Source organism: Hyperolius riggenbachi, chromosome 7 (assembly GCF_040937935.1).
Source record: "Hyperolius riggenbachi isolate aHypRig1 chromosome 7, aHypRig1.pri, whole genome shotgun sequence".
NCBI lineage: Eukaryota > Metazoa > Chordata > Amphibia > Anura > Hyperoliidae > Hyperolius > Hyperolius riggenbachi.
Genome location: NC_090652.1, coordinates 81,565,378 through 81,588,280, shown reverse-complemented (window position 1 = coordinate 81,588,280; position 22,903 = coordinate 81,565,378). Strand labels below are relative to the sequence as shown.

Sequence of the window (22,903 nt, the reverse complement as noted above, 5' to 3'; positions counted from 1 at the left end):
GAAGCAAGTTTTACTGTGTTTTATGCCCCTTTTTAATTCCTTTTCTGCAGAGAAATTGACTTGTCTAAATAAAAGGCACTAGATAGTTCACTACCTATAATTCCTAATATACTTTTTCATTTACGTAGTAGCAGGGCCGGATTTGTACTTTTTACCGCCCAAGGCCGACTATCAGCAGCTGTCCCAGGACCGCCCCCCCCCCCCAACATGGCAGGGATTAGATTGTAGGCTTCTCTGAGAACAGTTAGTGATATTAGCAATGGCAGGGATTCAATTGTAAGCTCCTTGGAGAGTGGCACATTTGGTGAGTGACAGTCATTTGCTGCCCCTTCATCCCCCGAGTGCCAGATCCGGCTGTTTGTAGCCGCCCAATGCTATATGCAAACTCTTTGTAGCAAGACAAATGTTTGGCAGGCTAACTGCTACTGCCTCCCTGCTGCCCACAGACCGCCCCTTGCTTTCCTGGTGCCCTAGGCCATGGCCTATGTGGCCTTGCCTGAAATCCAGCCATGCGTAGTAGTAGCAAAATGCTATTAAATTCTTGGGTACCAAGATTCCAAAGACATTTCCCTGCACTACCTACGATCACGTTATGACATGCAGAAAGACTTTCACAAATGGAGGTACTGTATCTTATGGGCTGGTAGAATTAGCATTTTAGAAATGGTCACCTTGATAAAGTTTTATATATTTTCGAAGTTCTATCTATTAGAGTACATGTCTTTTTTCACACGCAGAGATTGATTACTCTGGCACTATGTTTAGCAATAAAAAAGAAATTAAACTCAATTTTAGAGATAAAGCTTTAGCCTTCCAAATGTTAATGTTTATCATAAAGACCATATTTTTCCGATCATATGACGCTCCAGACCACAAGACGCACCTAGGTTTAGAGGACAAAAATGGAAAAAAAATTACTAAACCTGGTGCGTCTATGGTGCAGGGGCATCTTGTGAATTTCTCCTTTGTATCTCTTGTGTCCCTGTGTCCCCTTTTGTACATTTAGTGTCTCCCTTGTGCACTCCTCTGTCTCCTCTTAAATGCCCCCTGTGTCCTCCTATGTCCTCACTGTGTTCTCATACATCCCCCGGTGTCCTCTTAGGTGCCCCCTGTGTCCTCTTTGGTGCCCCCTGTGTCCTGTTAGGTGCCCCTGTGTCCCTGCAGCAATGAGGTGCCCCCTGTGCCCCCGCTTGCAATTGGGGGAGAAAAAATGCATCTTATGGTCCGAAACATATGGAATATGTACAGTATCTCACAAAAATGAGTACACCTCTGACATTTTTGTAAATATTTTATATCTTTTCATGGGACAATTTTGGAGCTATTATGCAATGTAAAGCTGTCAGTGTAGAGCTTGTATAGCAGTGTAAATGTGCCGTCCCATCAAAATAACTCAAATCAACACACAGCCATGTCTACACCGTTGGCAACAAAAGTGAGACCAAATTAGACATTTTCCCTCCCTGGGGTCATGTTTCTCCTTAATTTTGCAGAGTATCTGGTGTGAATGGGAAGCAGATGTGTTAAATTTGGTGTTATCGCTCTCCGCTGGTCACTAGAAGTTCAATACGATGTCTCATGGCAGAGAACTCTCTGTAGATCTTAAAAAAAGAATTGTTGCTCTACATAAAGATAGCCTAGGCTCTATAAGAAGATTGGCAACACCCGGAAACTGAGCTTCAGTACAGTGGCCAATAGCATACAGCAGTTTAACGTGACAGGTTCCACTTAGAATAGGCCTTGCCATGGTTGAACAAAGAAGTTGAGTGAACACACTAGAAAACAGGTGTTCATATCAGAACAGGAGGCCAGAAGGTCACCTCTGGAGAAGTGGTTTGGCAGCAGAACATGTGAGGGAGTGCATGGGGGCCCCGGAGCATCATTATTGCATGTTTGCTCACCTATCTTACAATGGCAGGTTGCATTATACCTAGGCATGTTTAGAAACGAAAATGATTGTGTGAATGTGCATGGCATAGACTTATTGTGGTTATTACAATTATTATTTTTTTTATCTCACCTCTACATATATTGGGCTGAGTATGTGCTTCGGTGAACCCCAACTTATTGTTTTTATTTTTTGATGGTCTTAATAAAGTATATATTAAATGCAATAGCTGGTATCAGATATTTTCATTGGAGACACTTATCATGGTGGAAATTCTTGTAATAATTCTTTTTGTTGGCTCACAAGCATTAGTAGCAAAGAATTTGAGAGCACATGCGTGGTGGCATATCCAGAAGTTGTCTTTTGCAAGCATCATTGCTGCAGAGGTTGAAGGGGTTAGGGAAATCAGCCTGCCAGTGCTGAAACCATACATCGCACATTGCATCAATTTGGTCTGCATGGCTGTCGCCCCAGAAGTAAGCCACTTGCAGATGCGCAAGAAAGCTTGCAAACACTTTGGTGAAGAAATGCAGACTGATATACTGGAACCCTGTCCTGTGGTCTGATGAGGCCAAAGTGAACTTATTTGGTTCAAATGGTGTCAACGTGTGGTGGCAACCAGGCGAGGAATACAAAGACAAGTGTGTCTTACCTACAGTCAAGCATGGTGGTGGTAATGTTATGGTTTGGGCTGCATAAGTGCTTCCAGCACTGGGGAGCTGCAGGGAATCATGAACACCGACATGTACTGTGACATATTGAAACAGAGCATTGTCCCCTCCCTTCAGAAACTGGACTACGGGGCAGTATTCCAACATGATAACGACCTCAAACAAACCTCCAAGACAAGCACTGCCATGCTAAAGAAACTGAGGGTAAAGATGCTGGACTGGTCAAACATGTCTCCAGACCTAGACCCTAATGAGAATTTGTGGGGCATACTCAAACAAATAGGGCTGGAGTACAAGGTCTCTAGCATCCACCAGCTTCAACATGGAGGAGTGGATGAGGAATCTGGTGGCAATCTGTGAAGCTCCAATGAACTTCATGCCCAAGAGAATTAAGGCAGTGCTGGAAAATAATGGTGGACAGAAAACATATTGACACTTTTGGCAGAATTTTGACATTCTTTGCTTGGGAATGCACTCATTTTTGTTGCCAGTGGTTTAGACATAAATGGCTGTATGCTGAGTTATTTTGATGGTAAACTAAATTTACACTGTTATACAAGCTGTACATTGACTTTTTCATTGCATCAAAGTGTCATATCTTCAGTGTTGTCCCATACAAATAAATGTACAAACATGAGAGTTGTACTCACTTTTGTGAGATACTGTAATTGTTTTCAGAGTTTACTAAACAAACTTTAAATATCCCCTGAATGTGAACATGTCTGAGGCTTTGCAGCCCACTCATGGGTCAAAGCAGCTGAGAGACCACAGTGTGATAGACTCCTGGTTATTGATGATGAGTACGCTGCATCTATGGGATAATTGGAATGATGAATAAAACATATCCACAATCCCAAGGCTTTTTCATCACCTGCATAGCAGGCAGCAATTCCTGGCACAGGCATGAAGTTTTTAGACACTTCTTTGGGCAACTTTAGTGAGGGAGGAAAGACAGGTGACTCTAGATGTTCTGATGATTGGGTGTGAAGGAAGCAACTTTGTATAGAGTTTTAAGAATCGCCAAGATCCATAGAACTGGTTAACTGCATTTAAAAGCCCTAGGAGGCTGAGAACCATATTATATCATAGTTGTGTGGGATCCTGCAGGGAGTGGAATAAAGATCTTATGGTATGACTGAGGATGGGTCTAAATCTTTGAGGTCAGTGGTACATGAATGTTTTACAACTTTAAACATGCCGGAGGAAAATTCTAAAATTATTTGTTGGTGGTTAATCCTATTTTAAGGATTCTACAGATATCTGTTGGCGGTCTAAAGCTCACATAGGATCAAATCTTCTCTTGTTGAGGGAATGTCCCCTGGCTAAAGTCCATTTGGGAAAAGATAATAGATGTCTATGACAAAATGTATGCTATAAAAATTGTAAATCATCCCAAACTAGCTCTACATTTCACTCTTTTCATACCTTCTGCTAAATTAAAAAGGGACATTTTTACATGTTTAAATCTGTTGTAAGTATGGAGGATTTGACAGTCATGAAAGGGGAAAGACAAGTCATAATCTGGTCTACGTGCATCTATGTAAATGTACCGTACTTGTTTGAAGGCATATTTTCAGATAGCAAAAACATGTATTCCTTACTACTCTACACTTTTATATACCTAACAGAAATAGTCAATTGATTGGTGGTTGTCTTCATTATTGCATATTTAGGAATGTAGTCCATCAGAAACGAGATAGCTAATATTTTTACTAGTTAAACATGCACTGAAGTTGCTGATCACTGTAGTGGGTTAAAAAAAAAAAGATGCTTTAAGTCCATATACACTCAATCCATGATACAAAGGGCACTGTTGAATTACATTTTCTCACAGGAGATTTTGGGCCTGATGCACTAAAGTAGCAGTAATATTGCCTTGCACATACTACCACAGCAGTGTTCCGCAATTTACGCTATTAGTGCGCCCGCGGTACTCAAGCACTGTGAGCGTTGCTATGGTAACATGTGTTATAAGCGCATGTTAACTTGCGGTACACTGCTGCGGTAATGCCGGTACTGTTACCATGAGTTGTCTCTGCAAGCACAAAAGTAATATATGCTGCTTCAAATTAAATTAGGTTTGCTATACTTTTACTTCCTACTTTTTAGCACTTTTTCACTTGCTAGTTGCTTAACAGGCATTTTGTAGAAAAGATGAGAAAAATTATTATGGAAGAACATTGTTAACTGAATCAGGACTGTGGTGTTTTCAGTAGTAGAAATGCAGCCCTTTTTCAAAGCAGAGAATCATCGAGGGGCAGACAGTAACCAAATATTCATTGCAATAACTGATATAGCCAGGAGGACTATTTTGCTTAAGGTGCCCATACATGGTACAATTTTGCATTTGTTTCTATTAGATAATTTAGTTTGATTATTCTATTAGATCGAATTTAAAGATTTTTCCAGCATGTCCGGTCAGATTTTTCTCGAAAAAATGGGATAATCGTTCGAATTTCTTGATAAAAAAAAATAAAATATTTTCAACTTTCTTTCGATTCGATCATTTAGATGGAATAAACGTGAAAATCAAACATTTTTGTTATATCGTGTATGGGCCGGTTAGCCATTTGTGGAGTTCTCAAGCTTTGGGTAGTGAGGAAGGTGTAAAATGACCTGAGCCTGATCACCTCCTGCTTTACAGTAAACCTAACTTTAGAGAGCTATAGATGGAGCCATCTTGATCTCTTTCTAAAAACTCGCTGTTTCTGGTCTGCAATGCTGATCCTCTGCAACAAACAGGTAGACTGTGAAAGTTGAGACAGCTGAGCTATACTGTAGCAGTAGAATATTGTATTCTGTTAGCCATCAGTAAAAGCAAGACGTTTTCAATCAAAAGGATACCATTTATTGGCTAACTTAAAAAATATAAGAGTATGCTTTCGGCTATTGTGCCTTCATCTGACTTGAATCCTAAATGCTGACAAGTTGTTAATGCGCACAGCTATATACATGCAACATCAAAAGGGGATACATGGACTCTTTTGGAAACAAATACATGTCACTACACTGCCTATTTTGATGTTGCATGTATATAGCTGTGCGCATTAACAACTTGTCAGCATTCAGGATTCCAGATGTAATGAAGGCACAGTAACCAAAAGCTGTTATATTTTTTAAGTTAGCCAATAAATGGTATCATCCTAATTCAAAACATCTTGCTGAGCTATATACTTACTTGACGTTATTTTTGCCAGAGGGACAGGCTTACAGTCAGGGCACTAACCTTCATTTGAAGGAAGTCAATATGGCAGCCTCCATAGCTTTCTGATGCAAAATACACTTGAAAAAAGTACAAAGGGTCTAATCATGCATAAGTGTGATTAGTATTATGTAAATAGTAAGCATAATATTAGAAATAAAATAAGAAACTGATTATATAATATAAATATAACAAACACCCAACAAGTATTAGCCTCAGTTGCATGATTTGGTACAAGGTATACCTCGAAAGAATATGAATTATTAGCTTTTTCCTTAACCCCAAACCAGGTTAGTTAGTTTCCGCCCTACCTAGTTTTCAGTCTTTGTTTAGTTTAACCAGTAGCAAATGGGTTAGTTGTATTAGACACATCTAACGCAACACATAAGCATATACTAAAGAAACAACACAAAGACAACATGAACGATCGACAAACAAGTTTTTTTTTCAATGAATATTTATTAAAAGCAAGTAGACAGCCACAAAAAAGACAAAAAGTATAGATGAAAGAGATGCTGGCACACTGTTTTAGGGATTACAGGTAGTGAACAAGTGTACAATATTTGATTTATTTTCTTACTCAAAATTACATGCAGAAATAAAAGACTGATATAACACTCCCATTATTATGTCCAGTATTAAAATCCATACAGACACACAGTTATGTAATCATTAAGCGAAATGTGTATTTTGTGGGCAATATATTAAATTTGACCCCAGGACGTCATATGTTGCATGGGTGAGTTTATTTACATTGGTTAAATACACATAAGGGTTTACAGAGGTGCGATAGTGAAGTAATCACACAATGGCCTCTATTCATAAAACTTTACCACAAGTTTTCCGCTCAAAACAGCTGACTTTCCCGACCATTTAGCAAAGTGGGCATTCATAAAGGCTGTTTCCGCATGAAAATCTGACATTCCTGTGCAGTGCGGGAAATTACCGCCTTGTGCGGAGATTATCACAACACATGTCACTAAAGGTTAATTCATAAAGATTAGAGCAGGCGGAATGTGTGCGGAGAAACCCGGCTGTTTAGATAAGGCGATAAGCCAACAATAACAGGCAAGCTAATGGAGAGACAGACCTCCCAGGCAGCTGCAGTGAGAGGAGAGCAGACAAGGCATTCCGGAATACCAAGGCTGTGTTTTTTTTAACCCCTTGGGTAACTGTTTTCAGATAAATTTCACATCAGAAAGCCTGCATGTGTAACATTTCTGGAACTTCTTCTAAGCTGCAGCAATTTAATAGATTGATTAGGAAGACTAATAGACAGATTCAGTGCAGATTCAGGAGGAGAGGCAGAAAAATGCACATGTAAAGGGATGCTGGGGCTGCCTCCTTTATACTAATGCTGTCTCTGCAGGAGAAAATGTATCAACTCAGCCAGCAAATGTAACAACTCAGCCAGTACTGCCAGTTTAGTGCGGGAATTCCCAGACCTATTATCACAAGTGTAAACATTTTTATGAATTAGCACACAAAAGTCTAAAATACCGATGCTGTGTTTTCCCTCCAAGATTTTTTTTTACCGCAAATGTTTTATGAATAGAGCCCAATGATGGGTTACTTGACTTTCCCTGTGCCAGCAGTAGTAATGGATGTCAGGATATAGGAATATACTGTATAGGCATTCAAGCTCTGTCTTCACAAGACGCTGGGAGTGTTCTTCGCAGTGACAACATAGATGACAATCAGGTGGAAGAGAGCAGCAGACAAAAGGTGGAATCTATACATGACACAACTTTGCTACTGATTAAACTAAATGCAGTGCACTAAAGACAAGAAGAGGTCTAACAATTCAAACCTGGGATGGACGGTACCTTGAAAGGAAGCACTCTTAACAAATTTTACAGACACGAACATTCTTTACTCAAGATAACTCATTGGAGAAAATTGTTGTTTTGGCTTTTCTGTGTTGTTTCTATTTGCAAGACTCCACAAAGTCTCAAGCCACTGTCAGTGACATTTTTATGGTTACAGTATCTTCAGCACCAGATGGATGCAATTTGGCTAACCTGAGTGAAGGTAAAGCTATTGTATTCCATGATGGGGTATAGATAAGAATCATTGCCCAAATGTTTATGAAGCTCAAGGCATTCTTGTTCTTAATCAATAGGTCAGAGTAGTCTGCCATTACTGTCTGCATAAAATATCCTTGTGAATAGTTATTTTTGCATTATCAGCCACTTATAAAAGAACAAAAACTACTAACATGACTTTCCACTCAGGTAAGGGACTAAATAAAGCCAATTAAAGCCTCTATCTGCTGGTGAATCAAACAGCTGCTAGGTTAATTGAGCAATATGTTCTGGGTTTGAATGGCTCTGTTGCAAGTCAGTTAATATTGACGTTAGCAAATTCTTTCTCATGACTTAAGTAGAATGACTAATTTCCAATAAGGAGCATGAGCTGCACAGCCCATTCTCTCTCTCTCCTACAGAGCTGATTGAAATTAAGGCTTTGAAATGCTCACGTTGGAATTACAGTGTTGGACATTGAGGCAGAATATGAGTCCAGTCTCCTGCCGCCTTTTTTTTTAAGAGGAAGTGACTTGAATGAGTCCATAACAGCCATTGCTATAAATGTAAGCAACTTCAGCAAAGGGATATTCCCATTAAGGTCCTTTGAAGGCTATAAGAACTGAGTAATTAAACTTCTAACATTCAAAAATAAAATGATCGTGTCTTGTAACACTCATTTTTTTTCAAGCATGTATTGCTCATGGTTTTTTTTTTTTAAAAGAGGCTTTGCCATGCTAAACAACGTACCTATTAATTAGTCTGTTTATCATTTTCAACCAGGTACATTTTACATCCCAATAAGAGTGCAACCTCTAAGTTATGTTTTTAAAGCTACTCACTGAATAACCACATTGACACTGCTCAGTTCCCAGCAAGGAAGAAAGAAAATCCAGGAATTTAACTGTCAATCTACAGCACATCCCTGGAGACCATTACAGCATTGGTGGCAGGAGTAAAGAAAGAAAGAGGATGACATTTAATCTTCCCGTAGAACATTTCAGCTGTGGTCTAGTCTGGTCTTAGGGTTAGGGACACATTACTCCATAACTTACGGTGTCTAGAGTTGGATAAATTGAGTTCATTTTGTCAAAGGTAATAAGGCTGCAATATCCTCCCAAATAATTTGATATCCAAATTCCTACTGATTGACTGTTTGAAGTACATGCAGCTCCTTCAGAGAAAAGAGAGAGAGAGGAAAATAAAATCGGTTATATGTAGAGTCCAAAGCCATATAAAATAATAAGTACAAGTGCTAAGGAAACCTCAGGAGAAATAAACCAGGAGCCAATACGGTGCAATAATTCTGAACACGTATGAGACAATAGGAATGTAGTATTGTGTTCATAAAATTGGATGAATCACATAGGAAATCACTAGACTTGATTATGAGGTGAACTAATCTATTCTCATTTGGATCTGGGGTAACCGCAGCTGCTGGCCACACTCTAGAAAAAGGGACATTAGGGGGCTAAAACTCCATAAAACACTAACCTCTCAACTAAGGTAGCCAAGTAAATGCTGGGAAACAGACATCCAAGTGATTAAAAAAAAATGATTAAAAACCTAAAATGCAATGTGAGGGTGGGCTTACCTCCAGAGCAGACTCAGATCGAATCAGCCACAAAATGATTTAGGTAAATAAAGTATTTTGGTACTGAATCACCCAGTATCTTTACTGAAGGTAAGCCAAACCGTACCTTCCATTGTAGATTTTAATTTGCTTTATAACACTCGAACGAAAGTAAAGTAGATTGATTGTTAAAGGATACCACAACTGAAAATAAGATTGTGGCAGTGTGTGGGGGAGTACAAGTAAATACCTTCAGCTCCTCCTGCCCCCCTCTATCTGCCTCCGTTCCTCTAATATTCCTCCCGGTGCCCGGCGACTTTCTTTACCTATGACCTGTACATACTGCGCCCTGTGCGCGCAGTATGTCATCCCCTCTTCACTTCTGGCTGGCGCATCGTGTTCGGCTCAGAAGCATGCTGATTCCGCTGCCTCCCCTGGGCTGCGGGTGCGCTCCATTACACTAAGCGTCACATGATAATCATGTGACGCTTATTGTAATGGAGCGCACACGCAGCCCAGGGTAGGCAGTGGAGTGGAATATTAGAGAAATGGAGGCAGATGGAGGGGGCAGGAATAGCTGAAGGTATTTACTTGTACTCCCCCACACACTGCCGCAATCTTATTTTCAGTTGTGGTATCCTTTAAGCATGGGTGCAGTTGCTAATTTTTTTGGGCATATAGATTAAAGTGTAAGTCTGAGCCAAAAAAAAAATAACTGCAGGATGAAAGGGTTATACCTACCAACTTATATTTTTATGCTGCCCTTCTCAGCAGCCCATCCTAGTTCAGGATCTCAGTTCTTCCTGGTCACTCCACCGGCAGCACTTCTGAAGACAGCCCCTTCTTCAGTATAACACCTGTGCCTCACCCCTTCCTGTTAGAAGAGCTCTGAGAATTTGGTGAGTGGGTCTCTAAGCGACAGACCACTACCATGTAAATTTTCCCAGTATTCCTAGCACAGGAAGTAACCCTGAGTTTAACTCAGGGTGTGTATATCTGTAGGGATGCAGGCATGGCAACGGCCGCCTCCCCAACACAATGCAGACCTCAGATCAACGGCGACCACAAGACAGAAGAGCGTCCAGTGGCAAACAGTGACAAGTTCAAGGTGAACTTCAAATGCAGGAAGTAACATCATTAATCATGTCCTGTATTTGAACTTCTCTTCGTGCCGGCTGGCCACTCTTCTGTCTTCTGATCACCGTTGATCTGAGGTCTGCAGCACGGGCAGGGCGGAGGGAGGCTACCAGAGCTGCCTATATTGAGGGGGCTACCATAGCTGCCTGTACCGAGGGGGAGGGGCTACCTTAGCTGCCTGTACTGAGGAGGAGGGGGCTTCCATAGCTACCTATAGTGAGGGGGAGGAGGGCTATCAAAGCTACCTATGCTGAGGGGAGGGGGGCTACCATAACTACCATTATTTTATCTGGATACTTGTGAATACTTAATATCTTTATTAGCGGTAATGTGACTAGATGATTAATTACTTGGATGCATGTGACTACTTAATTTTTTCATATGTGTATGTTTGTATGAAGGTGTTGCTCAACCTGTGAGGGTGATAATGGATAATGTAATTATGGGAGAAAGAGGCTCTGCTTTGGGCTGAGGGGGAGCAATTTCAGTGTTTGCCATGGGCACTGTTTTACCCAGATACATCACTGGCATATATAGCTTTAGATTAAAGCTTCTGTTGAGCATGTTGATATCATAACTAAATATAAATACTGTTCTATTCTGTATAGATATTAAAGATTGAACAAGGCATTTCTCAGCTTGCCTCATTACACTTACCATCATTGTCATATTTGTATTTCAGATAACCTAGAATGAAGTTTGATACACCCTGTTGTTTCCCCTGTGAGAGAGATGATTTAGCTTTTTGCAGGCCACCGCAGCTGCAAGATAAAAACACATGGCACTTTATAATATATACGTCAGGCTCACACACTTTATAGGTGACTATGTAAATTGTTTGCAATGTGTTTCTCGGGACTAGGTTCCCACTTCTTCAGGCTGATAAAGAGAACAACATCTCCAATAAGCTGTTGCTAGAGCCTAGCACCTGGAAATAGGGCACCTTGTTTTTTTTATAAGCAGGAGATTTGGGGCAGTAGAAATGGGAAGACATTATTTTGTCTCAGTTTGTTTTGTTATAATCTGATCTGGACAGTTTTCAAGTACACAATCTGATAAAACCGTATTTCTGAATAGTTGTTCTATTCTTCCAGATATTTTGCTCCTACTTATCCCTCCTTATCTTAACCCCAAGGGCTTGCTATCACTCTATCTATTCCTAATCTCCTGCCAAAATTTTTGCATCTGACTTTCACTTCTTTTTTTTACCACAATCTCACCTTTTAACCTATCCCTAAGCCTAATCTCTTCCCCACACACCTATGCCTGACCTTCACCTTCTAACCCTAGCCTACTACCCTAGCTTTCTCTGAATCCTAAATTCTTTCCACCCCGCTGTGCATGACCCTCACCTTCTGACTTCCCTAACCAAGCCCTCTGGGATTTTCCTAGTGCTTATCTAATGCGTTATGCCATGTTCCTGACTTTAACTCTTTAATTTATCCTATCTTAATTCAATGTTCTTCTTCTAGATCTAACCTCCTACCGGCACTGTTGTGTCTAACTTTCACCTCTTAACTTGTTCTATCATCATAACTCGCTTGCCTACCCCTAGCCTCTTGAGCCTGCATAGATGTCCAGCTAACAACAATGACCAACTGGGCATCAGTGGAGTCCCATGTGAGAATACTGATAGGGAAATATGGCTAATATTCAGTCCTTATGCCATTCAAGGGGACACTTTGGCCCTTATTCAATTCACTTTTTATCCACAGTATTACAGTACTTGTTCACCTACTATTTGGTACTTGCAGAGAGATGAAAAATGATCTTGTAAGGATTCCTCCTGTGGCGTGTTCTGTCCGTTGCGGTGGAGCCACGAACGGACAGTTCTGGCTTGTCTGCCTGCCTTTAAATGTGCATTCGCAATGAGTCACATTGTCATTTGCAATTGCTCTGTAGTTCTGGGCAGCTCAGGATGCTGTCATCATTCCACCAATTGCTTGCTACAGCTGAGCTGTGGCCAGATAGCCCTGGATTTCCTGCAGGCGTGTTGTTACATAATACTGCATGTATTTCCTATGGGAGTCCTTTGCATTCACAACCAGCTAGCAAATGGTAATCAAGCCAGCTCAGGATTGAATGATTACCATTCAGCTGTGTGGAAATTTGCATGCTTGCATCCATTGGCTGGTGCCAGCATAAAAGTCTGTCTGCTGGGCACTGTGCTACTCTGTATAGTTCTGTTATTGTAGTTCAATGCGATCTTGTTACTTGTGCTTTAGCTAGTTTCTTGATAAATATATATGCAGACTTGCTAATATATATTTATCCGTTAGTTGAGCCGTTTGTTATTTTTCTGTATTATTGTGTATTGCCTTGTTTTCATGCCTGATGGACGTTCGCTGCATTCGCGGTGGGTCAGTGAAGTCCATTATCCTGATAGCTTGGATTCTGCCATCACCACGTTGGTGACTGGTAGTGTTCCTGCTACTCTAGTTTTTGGAACATAACTGATAGGCTGCAGTTGCTATTAGTTACGTTCTTTCCTGTAGTTTTGCCTGTGTGGATGCTTGCTGGTGACTGTTGTTAGCCTGCTCACTCTGCTTCTGTGGACGTGACTGTGAGCTGCGGTTGCTACTAGTTATGCTCTAATCTAGTCCTGTCTCGTACCTGTCTGAATGTTTGCTATCGCAAAGGCAGCGCAACATCACACTGCGCTGCCATTGTGTCTTATTTGTAGTGATATCGGAAACCCAGAGCTGCAGTTGCTCTGGGCAGCCTGTGTAACCTCTTCCATTATTTAGCTACCAGCCTTGTTGCTCTGGGTGGTCAAAGTTTAACCCCAAGCATTACACTTGAGATTTGTAAACAGACAGTATCGCTTATGCACACAAGCATTACAGATCTCCTAGGAGAAAACATGAATTGAATAAGGGCCCTTATGTTCATTTTAAAGACTAGGTAGCAAGAGCTACTTTTGGTGAAAAGTGAAAAAAAAAACCATTACCAATTACCTGGACTCTCTAACCAGGAAATATGAATGCTATTGGGCATAATAATGGTCAAAACACTTTAGGGTTAGAGGTTGTTAGTGTTAGAATTCAGCTAGAATTATTGGTTATGGCTATACAAAAATATTAGGTTAAGCTAGAGGTGCCTAGTTCGGAAGAAAGCTTACAGTGGGTTAAGCTTAGGTGAAGAGTCAGGGATAATGTAATGTATTACACCATAAGGTAAGGACCAGAAATGGATTAAGATGAAATGGGGCCATAGATAAGATAGCAGGTTTTGCCCACCGCTGGTGGTCACCCGGCTTTTTTTAGTAAGATTTGTTTAGGGCTAGCATCCACCAGGCCCCTCCCTCCTAGATTATCTCTTACGCAAAGGGCATAAAGTGACGTTTGGTTTAGGGGAAATGGGGGTGTCAGGGATCATAGTGATTATGGAGGAGTGGAAACTTTGTGGATATGGAACTTAAAGTGTAACTGTCGGGTATAAAATTAAAAAAATAATTCTTTATTTGTATCTGGTAAACAAGTAATAGGGGTGCTAACCAGGCAATCCAAAAGTTAAAATCACTATTACTTTTCTTGTTTATAAATGATCATTCCCCAGTTTACCTGACTCTTATCTGGTACACACAAAATTTGGTACACAAAAAGGAAGCTGCAGGGCATGTTGGGTTGTCCTTCTTTGCTTCTTAACTTTCCCCTCAGAATTAACTAATGCAGCCTTATTGGCTAAAGCCTCTTTCCCTCCTGTTTTCCCCTCCCACACCTCTGTTCCTCTCTGATTGGCCAATATTTCTCATGCTGAGACAATGCACTTTCTATAGTGGAGGGCGGGAAATGCATACACAATCAGGCAGAGGAGAGTAAGGGAGGAAATGACATCAGGATTGGCTTCAAAATAGCCACAGTTAAAATGCAAAATGCTAAGAAGGATTTTTTCATTTTTTTACTGAAGAAAAATCACTAAAATCAAAATGTGGACAAGCAATACATATGTTATGTAAGTAGAGCAAGTGTTTATCTACTTATATATGTGTTTTTTTTTCTGAGATAGTATGGCTGACAGCTCCTCTTTAACAGAATGGATTAACTGGGTGTTAACAGTCCACTTAAATGGTGCTGAGAATCTATCACCAAGGACATAGGTATGCAGACAAAGCCAAAAGTTCAACTATAAATAGAAAACATTTGCTGACTAGAAGTGAGTAGGTAGTTTCCACAGAACTGATTCCACAGTGGTATTTTCGATTCCATCTAAGGAGAAATTCCACAGAAAGTGTTCTGTAAAGGGAACCTGAAGTGAGAGGAATAAGGAGGCTGCCATATTTATTTCCTTTTAAAAAATACCAGTTGCCTGGCAGTCCTGCTGATCTCTTTGGCTGCATTAGTGTTTGAATCACACACTTGAAACAAGCATGCAGCTAATCCAATCAGACTTCAGTCAGATCCCCTGGTCTGCATGCTTGTTCAGGGTCTATGGTTTAGACTATTAGAGGCAGAGGATTAGCAGGGCAGCCAGGCAAAGTGCGTTGTTTAAAAGTAATTAAATATAGCAGCCTCCATACTCCTCTTACATCAGGTGTCCTGTAATTTTGCCAGGCTGTAATTCCACCCAGCACACTTCTTGTACGTTTCCTTCTGTAAGTTCCATCAGCCAGTTAAGCATTGCCAAGTGTGTCGTTGCTAAAGCTGATGTCATGTACAGACCGCCTTATCAGCCAATCGTTGTTAAAGGGAACCTGTACTGAGTAAAATTATTTAAAATAAACACATGAGGTAACTTTAAATGAACATTAAATAGTTACCTTGCCATCAGTCTCTCTCAGAAGCTCACCATTTGCTTCTGACAATGATCCCTTCCAGTTCTGACAACATTTTGTCAGAATTGAAATATATCAGTTACTGTCAGTTATATGTCAGTTGCTGTCAGTTATAGCTGAGTGGACAACTGATGTGCCCAGTAATGTCTATGTTTCCCTATGTCTCAAGTGGGCGATGTTACAGTTTAACAGTGTGCTGACCAGAAAGTTGTTATGGGGAAATGGCCATTTTCAAAATGGAGGACGAAGAATTCCATTGATCACAGTGGACAAACAGGATGCCGGAGAGGAGAAAGAGATTGAGGAGTAGACTACACGGGAGGTAGTTATGACTTGTGTATGTTTATTTTGACTTTTAATTTTCAGTTCAGGTTTTCTTTAAAGGACCACTATCGCAAAAAAGTAGGTAGTAAAAATCTGACAAAACCGACAGGTTTTGGGCCAATCCATCTTTTCTTGGGGAATTCTCAGGGTTTTCTTTGTTTTAAACAACATTTCCTGAAATGCTGTTGAAAAGTCAGTTGCAAAGTCTAACTGACAAAATAGTGTGCATGGGAGTAGGGAGGCTGGCTGGTATCTTACTATTTTGTCAGTTAACCCACTGTTCAGGTTCTGTCAGACTATAACTACCTACTTTTTTTTGCGATAGTGGTCCTTTAAAGTTAAAATTAAAGAGAAACTCTGACCAAGAATTGAACTTTATCCCAATCAGTAGCTGATTTACATGAGAAATCTATTCCTTTTCACAAACAGACCATCAGGGGGCGCTGTATGACTGATATTGTGGTGAAACCCCTCCCACAAGAAACTCTTGAGTACATACTCCTGGCAGTTTCCTGTCTAGGAACCTTGCTGCATTGTGGGAAATAGCTGTTTACAGCTGTTTCCAACTGCCAAAAAAAACATGCAGCAGCTACATCACCTGCCAACAGTAAATATGTCACTATGTAATAAATGTCAGAATGTAAATCAGAGATTTAATAGATTTTACAATGGGCAAACACTGACTAAATCATTTATACATTATTATTGTAAAAATGAAGCACTTTTTTATTACATTATTTTCACTGGAGTTTCTTTTTAAGTGAAAAAGAACTCATAATATAAACAATTGTATCTATCCTCCTACTTTTAAAAAAATGTCTTTAAGATATCCTACAGATTTATGTTATGTTTAAAAACTTAAAAAAGTAGATTATTATGTTGTGTCAGCTCAATGAAACAGTCTGTCCTGTGTCTCAGAGTGCTGAAATCATGAACTATTTTCCTTTTTATCTATCCCCTACTCTAGGAAGCATTGTTCTCTGCTAGGAAAGCTGTAATTACTATCAGTGAAGGACACTATAGTCCGACTCAATCCGACTGGAGAAAAACTGTAATTTGCAATGCTTATGTTTAACTCTTTCAGGCAGAGAAAGAAGCATACCAGCACAGCGTATTTGTTTGTGTGCTTGGCTCTGTACATAGACGTCTCTCTCACCATATTACATGGCACTTAAACTTCCCTTTAAGCCTCACTATGTCAGATACATGAGGTCTGTGCTTGGATATGTCTCTGAGCAGTTTGCGAGAAAGTGGGTAGCGGCTGTGATACAGAGTGTTAGGTAAAGGTAGTGATGCGCACGCATTTCACATAATCGTAATTTTGCATTAAAATTCGCAATTTAGATGCAAAATTGTTAAGCAAAATTTCAGGAAAAACGTAACTAATGTCGTATGTAAACATAATCAGGAACCATAAAGTTGTGTAATTTTTGCATAATTTTGTGCACAATTTAACGTTTAATTGCAAAGCCCCCATACATGCTACCATCAGCAAAATTGCTGTATGTTAAGGGGAATAGTGAGAACAAGTCAAAAAATTATTTTTCTAAAAGACCTTGTAGTTTTTGAGAAACTCAATTTTAAAAAGACAAAGAAAAAACGGTCATTTATTTGAAAAAATGTGGTCATTTAAAAAAAAATAAAAATGACAAGGTCTTTATTTATGCAAAATTACTAATGGATTGCACACAATCAATTGAATGTCCAAATTGTAATTACATATGGCCGAAATTGTGAAAATTTACCCAAAATTTCACATAATGATAATTAGCAGCTAACGATCATCACTAGGTAAAAGCCATTGCTCCACAGGGAAGCTTTTTAAGGGCTCGTTTCCACTATCGCGAATCCGCATGCGTCCAACGCATGCGGATTCGCACATGTAATGCAAGTGGATGGGCCTGTTTCCACTGTAGCGTTGTTGAGGTGCGTTTTTTTCAGCGGTGAAAAAACGCACAAAAGAGCCGCAGAATTCGCCTGCCAGTGGAATGCATGCAAATCGCATGCAATGTATTTAATAGGGAAATCGCATGTGTTTTTCTTACGCGTTATTTTACGCGATTACGCGTGCGATTCCGCATAGGAACCAATGTAAATTAACACAGGCAGTGACATGGTTAAAAATGCATATAGCCTAACCTATGCAAAATCGCATGCGTAATCGCGTAAAATAACGCATAAAAAACCGCACCTGCATGCGATTTCATCAGCGGTGGAATCCAGGCGATTCTGCACAGCAATAGTGGAAACGACACCTAAAACTTAACTGATTTCATTGCTAGGCAGGAGTTAGAAAAAACATTTTGTAGACTCTTTTTTGTTTTGCATTTATTTGTATGAATACAAACACAGGCTCCATTTGAAAATAAACCCATAAAGATGCCTCTGAGCAGTCAAGAAACAAGCACTTCTGGACCAGAACCAAAACAACCAGCTCCCTCTGCCCCACTACTCCTGCTTCTCTTGTTGTCATTACAACAAATGGCCAGGGCTGTCACTAAGGAGACTGCATCATCTGATCTTCTCGTGAGAATGGAGGCATAGCTAGGGTTTTCAGCACCCGGGGACACAGACAGTATTTGTGCCCCCCTTTGGACAATATGGGCATGGCCACACATCAGAATGTGGTTGTAGTCAGGGGTGGGGTCAAATGTTGTTTAGACAGAAAGATGTGCACCCTTTCTCCATATAGATAGCCATATGTGCCCCCTTCCTCCTGTTAAGATAGCCAGATGTGCCCCCCTATAGATAGCTAGATGTTACATAATTACACGGTTATTTGGGTTGAAAAACAACATACGTCCTTTGAGATTAACCCGAAAATAAAGTACAAAACTAGCCTGCACCCTCATATATCCCTGTTGATCCTGGCTCCATTAGATAGGCAGATGTGCCCCCTTTTAGATAGCCAGATGTGCCCCACTTTTTCTGCTACTGTTAACGTTTCTGCTCTCCAATGCAGAAGGACGGATAGAAGCAGGGGCACTTTGGGCAGACCTGTCACACACATGGGGGTGCAGCTTCTGTGCTGAGTGCCCTCACAGTGCTTTGCCCGGGGACATATGTCCCCTCTTGCCCCCCCATAGCTACGCCTCTGCTTTAGAATGATGGCCCAGAGAATAGTCCATTGCCTTCTCACTGAAGACAGCACAAATGATTTACGTAAGCCTCCAACACCATGTACAGTTATAACCCACCCTTAAAGAGGAACTCCAGTGAAAATAATGTAATAAAAAAAAGTGCTTCATTTTTACAATAATTATGTATAAATGATTTAGTCAGTGTTTGCCCATTGTAAAATCTTTTAAATCCCTGATTCACATTCTGACATTTATCACATGGTGACATTTTTACAGTTGGCAGGTGATGTAGCTGCTGCATGCTTTTTTGGCAGTTGGAAACAGCTATAAACAGCTATTTCCCACAATGCAGCAAGGTTCACAGACAGGAAACTGCCAAGAGTACGTACTCAGAATTTCTTTGTGGGAGGGGTTTCACCACAATATCAGTCATACAGCGCCCCCTGATGGTCTGTTTGTGAAAAGGAATATATTTCTCATGGAAAAGGGGGTATCAACTACTGATTGGGATAAAGTTCAATTCTTGGTCGGAGTTTCTCTTTAAAAACCTGCTCTTCACAAACACAGAGGAAACATTGTTACGCTCCAAGCTTTGTAATCTTTACTCACACAGCTTGAAGTTGTTCACATGACACATCCAGTGGTATGAATTCTAAATAGGTTGCATTGAGATATGCATAGAGTACTGAAGCTCTGTTCATCCAGGCTGTAATCTCTGCAGGAGAGAGCGTATCATATGTGACAAACACGTATGTTGCTACAGCTTCCGTTATAGCTTCAAAGACTTTGCCGTTTGATGCAAGTAATGGATCCTAAGAAAAGATACAGAAAAAAATATACTGAGTTAAATTAATCTAGTGTAAATGATTTGCTTAGTGCTTAAATATTGAACCACCTTCCTGGATGAATTGGGAGGCTGAACGTCAGTGATGTAGTTCTCTTGGTTTTGGGGGAACAATAAAGTAACACCTAAGTGTAGTTCTCACCATAACCCCACATTCAACCCTTTACTCTTTTTTTTGTACCAGTATATTGTATACAAATGCATACACATGCATTTTAAATGTTACGATTTTTACAAGAGTGGTACTTTAACCCAGAGTTCCCCAACCCTGTCCTTAAAGGGAACCTAAACTGAGAAGGATATGGATTTTTCCTTTTAAAATAATACCAGTTGTCTCACTCTCCTGCTGATCCTGTGTCTCTAATATGTTTAGCCACAGCCACTGAACAAGCATGCAAATCAGGTGCTCTGACTGAAGTCAGACTGGATTTGTTGCATATCAAAGAGAAGTGTAGACCCGGCGCTAGCTGTAGCTTAGTGTGGCCCTTTAAGAGTATATTATGCCCACAGTGCCGCTCCCTTAGCTGGGTGGTGCCAGGAATCTGGTGTATAAAGATAAAAAGAACAAGGGTGCGCTCCTATGGTGTAAAGAGAAGAGTAGACCCGGCACTAGCTGTAGCTTAGTGTGGCCCTTTAAGAGTATATTATGCCCACGGTGCCGCTCCCTTAGCTGAGTGGTGCCAGGAACCACTCAGCTAAGGGAGCGGCACCGTGGGCATAATATACTCTTAAAGGGCCACACTAAGCTACAGCTAGCGCCGGGTCTACTCTTCTCTTTACACCATAGAAGCGCACCCTTGTTCTTTTTATCCTTGGATTTGTTGCATGCTTGTTTCAGTCATAGAGATCAGCAGGACTGCCAGGCAACTGGTATTGTTTAAAAGGAAACATCTAAATCCCTCTCAGTTTAGGTTCCCTTTAAGGCCCACCAACAGGACATGTTTTGCAGAAAACCACAAACATTCACAGATGAGGTAATTAGTGTCTCAGCAGAGCTGATTAACTACCTCATTGGATTTCCACAAAACATGCATTGTTGGTGGGCCTTGAGGACAGGGTTGGGGAACACTGCAAGTTTAACCCATAAAGCAGACTTGTAGTCTGATTGCACATTTTTCATTTACTCAGAAAGCATTTCCCATAATTGTTTTTATTGTAAGGGCTACTCACTAAGAATTGCTTCAAAGCGAAACTTTAGTTTTACTTAAAAATGGGTTTAAAACATTGATGCTTCATGAGTCATTTTGCAAATGAACAGTTTTTAAAAAGTATCCTTATGTTGCCATTTAACGCCTGTTATGAATTGTCAGAACTAATATGATACATATACACTTTAATCAGGGCCACTTCTAGCTACAATGGAGGTCCCCCTAGCACAGCCCCCCCCCCAGCAATTTCCCCCCCTATGGTGGTTGCCAGCCCCCCCAGTCACACAATATCATTAAGTGTCCATCATATGTCCCCAAAAGCATTGTTGGGACACCCATTATCCCCCTTCTCTTTTACTATGCAAATGCCGAGTGTACCCATTAGCAGAGTCTTATCTAATCCCACAGCTGCAATGAGAAACAGGCTTCCTATCCAGGGATGGTCATAGTCAGCCAACTTTGCTACGCTGGAACTACGCGTAGTTTTACGCAATTACGCTTTGCCAAACTATGGCTTCGAAATCAAATGTTCGTTTCGTATGCATTTCGTAGACTACGCATATGCATTTACGCGTAGTGGAAAGAGTCGTTTATGCGGATGCTTATGCCCGTATGCAGAACATTGTATGCATTAATTACTCTTTATATGCTTTTACCGGGAACTCTTCTATGCGTACATTCCCCATTCCAATGCGTGCATTTGTAAGCATACAATCAAATGCGGAAAATTAGACGTGAGTAACGCATTCGTAGTTCTCTACTCAATACACTTGTTAACTATGCATAGTGGGCGTAAGCTACGCGTATCGGTTCTTCGCTACCCGTAAATTCGTAAGCGTAGATTTGAAACTTCACCTACAAACTACGATGCGTAGATGCGAACTACGATGCGTAAATTCACACTGGCGTAGTTTCTGCTCATCCCTGTTCCTATCTTTATAGATCCATAATGCTCCTTCTGTGATGAGATTACTTATCTCATTTACTAAAGAAGGCTGATTGCACAGATTTTACAATAGACCTCACTGCAGGACCCCAGCATCTTTATTTAATCACTTTAAAATCTGCTTTTATGTTCACTTCCTGTTTTTTGTTAGGACTGAAATGATGGATTTGAAGCATAATACCATATGTTGGAGAACAATACATAATACACAGAGGTCAATGGTTGTTGCTAGTCAATGAATTAGTGCAGGTGTTGAAAATGAGCAACAATGGCTGTTGCTCTGTGCAGGTTATTACTTCTGTAGCGGGGTGGAGCTTTATAGACAACCAGAGCAGCTGTGCTCCAACTGTGATTTTTTAAATGATCTTAGCTGGCTGCAGATTGATGGTTACAGGATGATTTGGGCAGTTTTATAACAAATAAAACAGCTTTTTACACCTGTCTTGTATATACAAAGTATTGATAAACAACTGATCCCCTCTGACACTTAAATTCTTTTGCTGGCCTGCTAAGGTGACACATAGTGTTTCAGGCTGACAATTTCCCTACCCTATGCATAGTGGTGACAACATCACTAGCAAGGTGGCAGCTTTCATGTGACAAACATGTCTATTACTTCTTGAAAGCATGTGGGAGGCGCCCGGGAAAGGATATACAGGTGTTGATTTTAATACTATATTTGGCAGTATTCAACTGGCGCCCGGAAACTCGGAACCCCCTTACTACAGGCACTGTTATTGACCTGAGGAAGCGGTTGTGACCATGAAACGCATTGTCTAGTGCACCATTTAATAAACCTTTGTTACTCGATCTTGCATATGTCTCTTTCCCTAAGGGGACACCTACAAAGGTAGGACAACTTATTATTTTTACAAATATAGTTGAATACTGCCAAATATAGTATTAAAATCAACACCTATATATCCTTTCCCGGGCGCCTCCCATGTGCTTTCATATAGTAAACACCCCTCTTGTTAGTAGGGGAGATCAGGCCGATTTCTGTCGACCTACAAATCAATTTTTGGAGCAGCGACCGTCTAAGGACCCAAAGGCCGAGTCGAGACGGTATTTCCCCACCTGCGGACATGAGTGGTTGCCTTCATTGCAACCCAATTTTGTGAGTATAACTTATACTGTTACTTACTCTACCCCAATCCACTAACCATATTGCACCAGATTGGGCTCCCGGTTCTCTCTGTGTTTTTTCCTTCTGCTATCCTATGTCTATTACTTCAGACTTGGGGCCCTTTCACACTGGCACGTTGTGTTACCCTGTTTTGCAGCAGAGTAAT

General features: G+C 40.6%; 1 protein-coding gene across 1 annotated transcript in view; it reads right to left on the bottom strand.

Annotated features, from left to right (window-relative positions):
* Positions 1–6,233: 6,233 nt before the first annotated feature.
* Positions 6,234–22,903, bottom strand: part of LOC137524388 (uncharacterized) — a 173,901-nt gene continuing 157,231 nt past the window's right edge. Inside the window, exons 52-54 of the mRNA XM_068244164.1 lie at positions 19,283–19,485; positions 11,153–11,256; positions 6,234–8,959 (exon numbers count right to left, since the gene is read on the bottom strand). Of these exons, the coding sequence (XP_068100265.1) occupies positions 8,814–8,959; positions 11,153–11,256; positions 19,283–19,485 (453 nt within the window). The 3' untranslated portion in view covers positions 6,234–8,813. The remainder of the gene's footprint in view (positions 8,960–11,152; positions 11,257–19,282; positions 19,486–22,903) is intronic.